We start from the raw sequence: 11,300 nt of genomic DNA on the forward strand, positions 1-11,300 counted from the left end.
CTCCTCCCTCTCTGCAGATGACTTCGTCAACCATTTTGAAAAGAAGTTCGACGACATCCGATCCTCGTTTGCTAAGTCAAACGGCACCGCTGGTTCTGCTCACACTGCCCTACCCTGTGCTCTGACCTCTTTCTCCCCTCTCTCTCCAGATGAAATCTCGTGTCTTGTGACGGCCGGCCGCCCAACAACCTGCCCGCTTGACCCTATCCCCTCCTCTCTTCTCCAGACCATTTCCGGAGACCTTCTCCCTTACCTCACCTCGCTCATCAACTCATCCCTGACCGCTGGCTACGTCCTTTCCGTCCTCAAGAGAGCGAGAGTTGCACCCCTTCTGAAAAAACCTACAATCAATCCCTCCGATGTCAACAACTACAGACCAGTATCCCTTCTTTCTTTTCTCTCCAAAACTCTTGAACGTGCCGTCCTTGGCCAGCTCTCCCGCTATCTCTCTCTGAATGACCTTCTTGATCCAAATCAGTCAGGTTTCAAGACTAGTCATTCAACTGAGACTGCTCTTCTCTGTATCACGGAGGCGCTCCGCACCGCTAAAGCTAACTCTCTCTCCTCTGCTCTCATCCTTCTAGACCTATCGGCTGCCTTCGATACTGTGAACCATCAGATCCTCCTCTCCACCTTCTCCGAGTTGGGAATCTCCGGCGCGGCCCACGCTTGGATTGCGTCCTACCTGACAGGTCGCTCCTACCAGGTGGCGTGGCGAGAATCTGTCTCCTCACCACGCGCTCTCACCACTGGTGTCCCCCAGGGCTCTGTTCTAGGCCCTCTCCTATTCTCGCTATACACCAAGTCACTTGGCTCTGTCATAACCTCACATGGTCTCTCCTATCATTGCTATGCAGACGACACACAATTAATCTTCTCCTTTCCCCCTTCTGATGACCAGGTGGCGAATCGCATCTCTGCGTCTCTGGCAGACATATCAGTGTGGATGACGGATCACCACCTCAAGCTGAACCTCGGCAAGACGGAGCTGCTCTTCCTCCCGGGAAGGACTGCCCGTTCCATGATCTCGCCATCACGGTTGACAACTCCATTGTGTCCTCCTCCCAGAGCGCTAAGAACCTTGGCGTGATCCTGGACAACACCCTGTCGTTCTCAACTAACATCAAGGCGGTGGCCTGTTCCTGTAGGTTCATGCTCTACAACATCCGCAGAGTACGACCCTGCCTCACACAGGAAGCGGCGCAGGTCCTAATCCAGGCACTTGTCATCTCCCGTCTGGACTACTGCAACTCGCTGTTGGCTGGGCTCCCTGCCTGTGCCATTAAACCCCTACAACTCATCCAGAACGCCGCAGCCCGTCTGGTGTTCAACCTTCCCAAGTTCTCTCACGTCACCCCGCTCCTCCGCTCTCTCCACTGGCTTCCAGTTGAAGCTCGCATCTGCTACAAGACCATGGTGCTTGCCTACGGAGCTGTGAGGGGAACGGCACCTCAGTACCTCCAGGCTCTGATCAGGCCCTACACCCAAACAAGGGCACTGCGTTCATCCACCTCTGGCCTGCTCGCCTCCCTACCACTGAGGAAGTACAGTTCCCGCTCAGCCCAGTCAAAACTGTTCGCTGCTCTGGCCCCCAATGGTGGAACAAACTCCCTCACGACGCCAGGACAGCGGAGTCAATCACCACCTTCCGGAGACACCTGAAACCCCACCTCTTTAAGGAATACCTAGGATAGGATAAGTAATCCTTCTCACCCCCCTTTAAGATTTAGATGCACTATTGTAAAGTGACTATTCTACTGGATGTCATAAGGTGAATGCACCAATTTGTAAGTCGCTCTGGATAAGAGCGTCTGCTAAATGACTTAAATGTAAATGTAAATGAGTACAGGAGAGGGCTGAGAACGCACTGGGGGCGGCCCGTCAGGAAGTCCAGGACCCAGTTGCTCAGGCCGGAGTCGAGACCCTGGGTCTCGAGCTTAATGACGAGTTTGGAGGATGCTATGGTGTTAAATGCTGAGCTGTAGTCAATGAACAGCATTCTTACATAGGTATTCCTCTTGTCCAGATGGGTTAGGGCAGTGTGCAGTGTGATTGCGATTGCGTCGTCTGTGGACCTATTGGGGCGGTAAGCAAATTGGAGTGGGTCTAGGGTGTCAGGTAGGGTGGAGGTGATATGGTCCTTGACTAGTCTCTCAAAGCACTTCATGATGACGGAAGTGAGTGCTACGGGGCGGTAGTCATTTAGCTCAGTTACCTTAGCTTTCTTGGGAACAGGAACAATGGTGGCCCTCTTGAAGCATGTGGGAACAGCAGACTGGGATAAGGATTGATTGAATATGTCCGTAAACACACCAGCCAGCTGGTCAGCGCATGCTCTGAGGACGCGGCTGTGGATGCCGTCTGGGCTGGCAGCCTTGCAAGGGTTAACACATTTAAATGTTTTACTCACGTTGGCTGCAGTGAAGGAGAGCCTGCAGGATTTGGTAGAGGGCCGTGTCATTGGCACTGTGTTGTCTTCAATGCGAGCAAAGAAGTTGTTTAGTTTGTCTGGGAGCAAGACATCCTGGTCCGTGACGGGGCTGGTTTTCCTTTTGTAGTCCGTGATTGACTGTAGACCCTGCCACATACCTCTCGTGTCTGAGCCGTTGAATTGCGACTCTACTTTGTCTCTATACTGACGCTTAGCTTGTTTGATTGCCTTGCTGAGGGAATAGCAACACTGTTTTTATTCGGTCATGTTTCCGGTCACCTTGCCCTGATTAAAAACAGTGGTTTGCGTTTTCAGTTTTGTGCGAATGCTGCCATCAATCCATGGTTTCTGGTTGGGTAATGTTTTAATAGACGCTGTGGGTACAACATCACCTATGCACTTGCTAATGAACTCGCTCATCGAATCAGCGTATTCATCAGTGTTATGATGAACATATCACAGTGCACGTGATCTAAGCAATCTTGAAGCGTGGAATCCGATTGTTCAGACCTGAGCACAGGCGCTTCCTGTTTTAGTTTCTGTCTATAGGCTGGGAGCAACAAAATAGAGTCGTGGTCAGATTTTCCGAAAGGAGGGCTTTATATGCGTCGCGGTAGTTAGAATAACAATGATCCAGGGTTTTGCCACCCCGGGTCGCGCATTCGATATGCTGATAAAATTTACGGAGCCTTGTTTTCAGATTAGCCTCAAACCTATAATCATGGCCATCAATTCTGCCGCATACATTGACACAATCAGTTAACCTCTTACATACTCTAACATTGAAACATGGGATATACATCCCAGCCCCCACCCTTCCACTGACTAGATCCTTTGAACCGTCTGTTAATATCCTTAAAAACAAATCAAGCTAATTATACATACATCTCTCCACACACCATATCAAGTCTTCACCCCATTCTTTCCTGCCTTCAATCATGTCCACATCTTCACTTGGTTTTCGAAACAGCCAAGCAGGAACATTCCCCAATGCAATTGCCAGTCCTATCTCTCTCTCCCCCAGTCAATATTCTACTACCTTCTGCCCGATTGTCCACCCGTAAGCCCTCTGCTTATCCCCTCCTCGCTCCCAGCATTCCCAGGTTGCCATGACCACAGGATGTCCTTCTGAACTCCCTTTCAACCTTGTCTAGTATGCTAATGATGTTTGTCCCGCCTTATCCTCAGTGGCAGTTCCCCACTATCCATCTGCAAAGCCTCAACAATTTCAGGGCCCTTGACTGTATCCTAACCAGCCGCTATACGACTGTTTTGGCTGCCAATCCATATACAAAGCACCCATAATCCAAACATGACATGATCAATGCCTGGTACATAATCAACAGTGTTTGTCTATCCAACCCCCAACCATAACCTGCCATTGCTTTCATGCGGTTCAGCACCTTCCTACACTTAATTAGAATATACTCAACATGTCTCTTCCACGTACGCCTCTTATCAAACCACATAACTAAATACTTAAATCCAGACACCCTACCTACAGTGGGGCAAAAAAGTATTTAGTCAGCCACCAATTGTGCAAGTTCTCCCACTTAAAACGAAGAGAGGCCTGTCATTTTCATCATAGGTACACTTTTTAAAAAATCCAGAAAATCACATTGTAGGATTTTTAATGAATTTATTTGCAAATTATGGTGGAAAATAAGTATTTGGTCAATAACAAAAGTTTATCTCAATACTTTGTTATATACCCTTTGTTGGCAATGACAGATGTCAAACGTTTTCTGTAAGTCTTCACAAGGTTTTCACACACTGTTGCTGGTATTTTGGCCCATTCCTCCATGCAGATCTCCTCTAGAGCAGTGATGTTTTGGGGCTGTTGCTGGGCAACACGGACTTTCAACTCCCTCCAAAGATTTTCTATGGGGTTGAGATCTGGAGACTGGCTAGGCCACTCCAGGACCTTGAAATGCTTCTTACGAAGCCACTCGTTCGTTGCCCGGGCAGTGTGTTTGGGATCAATGTCATGCTGATGGGAGGAGGTTTTCACTCAAAATCTCACGATACATGGCCCCATTTATTCTTTCCTTTACACGGATCAGTCGTCTTGGTCCCTTTGCAGAAAAACAGCCCCAAAGCATGATGTTTCCACCCCCATGCTTCACAGTAGGTATGGTGTTCTTTGGATGCAACTCAGCATTCTTTGTCATCCAAACACGACGAGTTGAGTTTTTACCAAAAAGTTCAATTTTGGTTTCATCTGACCATATGACATTCTCCCAATCTTCTTCTGGATCATCCAAATGCTCTCTAGCAAACTACAGACGGGCCTGGACATTTACTGGCTTAAGCAGGGGGACACGTCTGGCACTGCAGGATTTGAGTCCCTGGCGATGTAGTGTGTTACTGATGGTAGGCTTTGTTACTTTGGTCCCAGATCTCTGCAGGTCATTCACTAGGTCCCCCCGTGTGGTTCTGGGATTTTGCTCACTGTTCTTGTGATCATTTTGACCCCACAGGGTCATATCTTGTGTGGAGCCCCAGATCGAGGGAGATTATCAGTGGTCTTGTATGTCTTCCATTTCCTAATAATTGCTCCCACAGTTGACTTCTTCAAACCAAGCTGCTTACCTATTGCAGATTCCAGTCTTCCCAGCCTGGTGCAGGTCTACAATTTTGTTTCTGGTGTCCTTTGACAGCTCTTTGGTATTGGCCGTAGTGGAGTTTGGAGTGTGACTGTTTGAGGTTGTGGACAGGTGTATTTTATACTGATAACAAGTTCAAACAGGTGCCATTAATACAGGTAACGAGTGGAGGACAGAGGAGCCTCTTAAAGACGAAGTTACAGGTCTGTGAGAGCCAGAAATCTTGTTTGTTGTAGGTGACCAAATACTTGTTTTCCACCATAATTTGCAAATAAATTCATAAAAAATCCTACAATGTGATTTTCTGGATTTTCTTTTCTCATTTCGTCTGTCATAGTTGAAGTGTACCTATGATGAAAATTACAGGCCTCTCTCATCATTTTAAGTGGGAGAACATGCACAATTGGTGGCTGACTACATACTTTTTTGCCCCACTGTACAGACACCGGGAATCTTGAATTTCAACTGATCCTCAACACTTAACGCCACCCCGCTATCACTCCTTTCAACAGCTCCCTGCTCCGGAGATGATCCCCTTTTTTCCACTTGGCGCCAACCTTCCTCACTACACCGCTTATCTCTCCACACTGAGCTCCTTCCCGGCGGTCATCACCACACCTGCCACCACAATTAATTCACCCTCACTCTCTTCACGTTCACTTTCCTTCACCAAATCAGAAGGCATGTGCAATCCCCCACTCCATATTTATGAATAATATGTTCCACTTTCTTCCATCTTCTTTCGTCCTTCCTCCATTTATTTGCCCATGTCTTCTCTTCAAACCGAAAAGGTTGGCTCACCATTCATCTAGAGTTGAATACTGTCACTTACTGCCTCGGCAAGAGGCTAATGAGGCGGGGCCCATTTTTGTCCAAACACCCCGGTTGGAAAAAATGACTATAAAGCCATGTAGCAAACTCTGTTCTAGTTGTTGCCTATTTAGTGGTCTATGAAGCCTCTTCTTCTCAAGAAATGCAAAGGACCATGTTATTCTTTCAATAGGACCAGTAAGGACCCTTTTTTTAAGGTGTAACATTTGTGGAAATGTTTGACATTTGTGAAAATATTACTGTGTACGATTTTTTGCCATTTCATTTGTTACTTTTGTGAAATGTTTCTCATGCTAAATGCGAGATGAAATTACTACCAAGTGAGGACAATATTGGTTTAATAGTTCAATCATTTAATTTCACCTTAGCAATTATTTATGAAAAAGGTAAGACATTCTGGATTGACAACAAAATAGAAAGCACCATTTTTTTTCGAAATTGTCACAATGTTGTGGTTGACTTCAGGTTTCTCTTTGCATCATTCTCTCGCCTATGTTGGTAATTTGCTGATATTCTTTAAAACATCACTGGGTCCTGTAGTAAGGAAACACATTGGAAAATCTTATAATAAGATGACACAATAAATAATTTGGCAACAATTCATATTGAAGTTCATATTGAAGTTAATATCTTCACAGAATGAACTCACATGGATCTGCGTCCCTTGCTGCGGATGCACAGTGCAAGCTTTTTCAGGAGATTGCTGTACAAGCAAGCACCTGGATCTTCCTCCGGAGTGACATTAGACCTGTGACAGTTTTTGATTCTATTATAGTTGTTGTTAGTGACTGAATTTGCTCTCAGTTTCTTCAATTTATCAAGTTCTGAACTGTAGCAATTATAGTCATTTCAAACTCTATGGTCAATTTGACTTACATGCTCTTTTTCTCCTTCTGGTTGAGCAGGAAGTTGACAAAATTCTTCTGAACCATTGAGTCCATGATTTTGCTCATGTCACTGGCAATGGTTGACTCAGCATATCTTCTCCCCAAACCCTGTCCATTTTCTGTGAGACTGACAACCAGACATAAACACAAACATGAGAGAGGAATGGAGATATTAGATAATTCAGGGGACACCACACCAACATCAAATGAGCAGACATCTCAAATGTAGGATCTTACCTGTTCTCTCCAGACTGGTCCGAGGCCTGAGCATGCAGCATTCCAGCCATGCAGAGGAGCACCAGTACGAACAATGCTACCGCCATGGTGACAAAACTAAACAAGGTAGAGGAAAGAATAGAAGAGGGGCATAGAAAGTCAGGAAGAGAAAAAAACACATCTGGAATTGAGGAAAATGTATTTACACTTACAATGCAGAATATATGTTTTTTTTTGTTGATTAACTTCTAAATAACTGCTATTTATTAAGGTAAACATGTATTACACATACAGTAAGCTAGACACAAGCATTTAGGTATAAAGTAGAAATTGATCGTTTGAACAGGAGGGTATATTTTGGAAAATATCTTACCTTGAGAATGGAGATTCTTCACTGAGAAATGCAAGCTTTTTGTGAGTTGCTACAAGACATTTGTCCTTTTATACAGTTTCTCAGAGGTGATTTGTGTCGTGACCAGAATAACACCTAGGTTCCACTACATTAGGGCAATTAATGACAATAATATACACATACATTTCCGATAAGCAAGCTTTCTAATACATTCAGAACTATTAAGTCGGTTTTTCTCTGCTGAGTAAAATAATAGGGTGCTTAAAATTGCTCTCTAGATGAGAGGTAACTACCCTTAATATGACCAGTGTAAACCTTTCTGGGCTATTAGGCTAATCTGAATGGGGCTAGATGGGAAACAATTGAGAAGTGAACAGCTTAATGCTCAAACTACAAGATATGGAAGTTAAGTAAAAGGTCAATGTTTTCAATGATGTAACACATTTTGAGTTGCATGCAGCTATATTTAAATCTAAAATGGTCCCTGAGATGGAAAAACATGATTTGTCTTAAATATAACAGATGGTGTTGGGATGGTTAATATACTATCAATCAATCAATCAATCAATCAAATGTATTTATAAAGCCCTTCTTACATCAGCAGATGTCACAAAGTGCTACACAGAAACCCAGCCTAAAACCACCAAACATGTAGAAGTATGGTGGCTCGGAAAAACTTCCTAGAAAGGCAGGAACCTAGGATGAAAACTAGAGAGGAACCAGGCTCTGAGGGGTGGCCAGTCCACTCCTGGCTGTGCCGGGTGGAGATTATAAGAGTGCATTGCTATTAAGGCCAGATTGTTCTTCAATATGTTTGAAAGTTCATAGATGACCAGCAGGGTCAAATAATAATCACAATGGTTGTAGAGGGTGCAACAGGTTAGTACCTCAGGAGTAAATGTCAGTTGGCTTTTCACAGCCAAGCATTCAAAGGTCGAGACAGGAGGTGTGGCAGAGCGAGCGAGAGAGAGAGTCAAAAACAGCAGGTACGGAACAACGTAGCACGCCCGGTGAACAGGTCAGGATTCCATAGCCGCAGGTAGAACAGTTGAAACTGGAGCAGCAGCACAACCAGGTGGACTGGGGACAGCCAGGCCATATAGTCCTGAGGCATGGTCCTAGGGCTCAGGTCCTAAGGCAAGGGAGGAAACGAGGGAGAAAGAGAGAATTAGAGGGAGCATACTTAAATTCCCACAGGACACGAAATAAGACAGGAAAATTACACCAGATAAAACAGACTGACCCTAGCCCCCCAGCACATAGACTATTGCAGCATAGATACTGGAGGCTGAGACAGGTGGAGGGTCTGTGGACACTCTGGCCCCATCCTACGATACCCCCGCACAGGGCCAACCAGGCAGGATATAACCCCACCCACTTTGCCAAAGCACAGCCCCACACAGGATATCAACTTACTACCCTGAGACAAGGCTGAGTATATCCCAGGAAGATCTCCTCCACAGCACGAGCCCGAGGGGGCGCAAAACCTTACAGGAAGATCACGTGAGTGATTCAACCCACTCAAGGCATGGAAGATCACCAGTAAGCTAGTGACTCAGCCCCCGTAATAGAAGAGATGAGTCTTCAGTAAAGACTTAATGGCCGAGACTGAGTCTGCGTCTCTCACGAGGATAGGCAGTAAGTTCTATAGGAGAAAGCCCTGCCTCCAGCTGTTTGCTTAGACATTTTAGGGACAATAAGGAGGCCTGCGTCTTGTGACCATAGCGTACGTGTAGGTATGTACAGCAGAACCAAATCGGAGAGATAGGTAGGAGCAAGCCCATGTAATGCTTTGTAGGTCAGCAGTAAAACCTTGAAATTAGCATTAGCCTTAACAGGAAGCCAGTGTAGAGAGTCTAGCACTAATATGATCAAATTTTGGTGTTCTAGTCAAGATTCTAGCAGCCGTATTTAGCTCTAACTGAATTTTATTTGGTGCTTTATCTGGGTATCCGGAGAGTGGAGCACTGCAGTAGTCTAATCTAGAAGTGACAAAAGCATGGATTAGTTTTTCTGCATTATTTTTTGACAAAAAGTTTCAGATTTTTTCGATGTTACGAAGATGGAAAAAAGCTGTCTTTGAAATATTCTTGATATGTTTGTTAAAAGAGAGATCAGGGTCCAGAGTAACGCTGAGGTCCTTCACAGTTTTATTTGAGACGACTGTACAACCATCAAGATTAATTGTGTTTTTAATCTCTCCAAAAGAATGTGGTGATCGATGGTGTCAAAAGCAGCACTAAGGTGTAGGAGCATGAGGACAGATGCAGAGCCTTGGTCTGACGCCATTAAAAGGTAATTTACCACTTTCACAAGTGCAGTCTCAGTGCTATGATGGGGTCTAAAAACCAGACTGAAGCGCTTCGTATACATTCTTTGTCTTCGGAAGGGCAGTGAGTTGCTGCGCAACAGCTTTTCAAACATTTTGGAGAGGAATGGGAGATTCGATATAGGTCGATAATTAGCTTTTTCAAGAGGCTTTATTACTGCCACTTTTAGTGAGTTTGGTACATATTCGGAGGATAGGGAGCCATTTATTATGTTCAACATTGCAGGGGCAGGGACAGGAAGTAGCTCTTTCAGTAGTTTAGTTAGGATAGTGTCCAGTATGCAGCTTGAAGGTTTAGAGGCCATGACCAGGATAAAAAAAAACTTGAGTGGCTCCATTGATCCTAGGTCCTGGCAATCCTGTGCAGACTCAGGACAACTGAGCTTTGGATCTTTTTGTCACTGCTGAAATGAAAGCCATCCTCTATGGGGGAATGCTGCTTTTTAGTTAGCTTTGCGTCAGTATCATAGATACATTTAGGATTTTTCTTATTCTCCTCAATGAGGTTGGAAAAATGGATGATCGAGCAGCAGTGAGGGCTCTTCGATATTGCACAGTACTGTCTTTCCAAGCTAGTCAGAAGACTTACAGTTTGTTGGAGCGCCATTTACATTCCAATTTTCTGGAAGCTTGCTTCAGGGCTCGGGTATTTTGTGTATACCATGGAGCTAATTTCTTGTGACAAATATTTTTCCTTTTTAGGGGTGCGACTGCATCTAGGGTATTACTCTAGGTTAAATGTAGATCCTAAATTAGGTGGTTAACCAATTTTTTTGTACTCTGACGTCTTTGGGTAGGTGGAGGGAGTTTGGAAGGGCATCTAGGAATCTTTTTGTTGTCCAATAATTGATAGCACAGCTTTTGATGATCCTTGGTTGGGGTCTGAGCAGATTATTTGTTGCGATTGCAAATGTAATAAAATAGTGGTCTGATAGTCCAGGATTATGAGGATTTTTTTTAAAATCCACAATATTTTTTCCAGGGGACAAAGCTTGATCCAGGGTATGACTGTGACAATGAGCAGGTCTGCAGACATGTTGGACAAAGCCCACTTAGTCGATGATGGCTCTGAAAGCCTTTTGGTGTGGGTCTGTGGACTTTCCCATGTGAATATTATCTGCCATGACACAAGGTCCGATAGGAATTCAGGGAACTCAGTGAGGAATGCTGTATGTGGCCCAGGAGGCCTGTAAAACAGTAGCTATAAATCGTGATTGAGTAGGCTGCATAGATTTCATGACTAAACGCAGTCATTTATTTTTTAGTAAATTTACATTTGCCGTCGGAAATGTTAGCAACACCTCCACCTTTGCAGGATGCGCAGGGGATATGGTCACCAGCGTAACCAGGAAGAGAGGCCTCATTTAACACAGTACATTTATCAGGGTTGTTTCAGTCAGGCCAATCACATCAAGATTATGATCAGTGATTAGTTCATTGACTATGACTGCCTTGGAAGTGAGGGATCTAACATTAAGTAGCCCTATTTTGAAATGTGAGATATCAGAATCTCTTTCAATAATGACAGGAGTGGATGAGGTCTTTATTCCAATGAGATTGTCAAGGCGAACACCGCCATATTTTGTTTTTCCAAACCTAGATCAAGGCACAGTCACGATCTCAATGGGGAAAGCTGAGCTGACTACAC

General features: G+C 44.8%; 1 protein-coding gene across 1 annotated transcript; it reads right to left on the bottom strand.

The window, feature by feature from the left end:
• Positions 1–6,189: 6,189 nt before the first annotated feature.
• On the bottom strand, positions 6,190–7,810 carry LOC118402685 (gastric inhibitory polypeptide-like). The gene is made up of 5 exons (XM_035800854.2): positions 7,345–7,810; positions 6,993–7,088; positions 6,745–6,882; positions 6,518–6,616; positions 6,190–6,402 (listed from the first exon to the last, which is right to left on the bottom strand). Exons 2-5 carry the CDS (start codon positions 7,076–7,078, stop codon positions 6,393–6,395), a joined length of 333 nt encoding a protein of 110 aa, XP_035656747.1. The 5' UTR covers positions 7,079–7,088; positions 7,345–7,810; the 3' UTR covers positions 6,190–6,392.
• Between the last annotated feature and the right edge of the window lie 3,490 nt (positions 7,811–11,300).

The sequence above is a fragment of the Oncorhynchus keta genome, chromosome 24 (genome assembly GCF_023373465.1).
Source record: "Oncorhynchus keta strain PuntledgeMale-10-30-2019 chromosome 24, Oket_V2, whole genome shotgun sequence".
NCBI classification, from domain to species: Eukaryota; Metazoa; Chordata; class Actinopteri; order Salmoniformes; family Salmonidae; genus Oncorhynchus; species Oncorhynchus keta.

Bases quoted from the DNA above. Each gene is read 5' to 3' on its own strand.
- LOC118402685 (XM_035800854.2), bottom strand. From the start codon at position 7,078: ATGGCGGTAGCATTGTTCGTACTGGTGCTCCTCTGCATGGCTGGAATG. The intron at 6,883-6,992 runs GTAAGATCCTAC...TCTGGTTGTCAG, and splicing joins GACCAGTCTGGAGAGAACAG to TCTCACAGAAAATGGACAGG. The intron at 6,617-6,744 runs GTAAGTCAAATT...AAACTGTCACAG, and splicing joins CAGAAGGAGAAAAAGAGCAT to GTCTAATGTCACTCCGGAGG.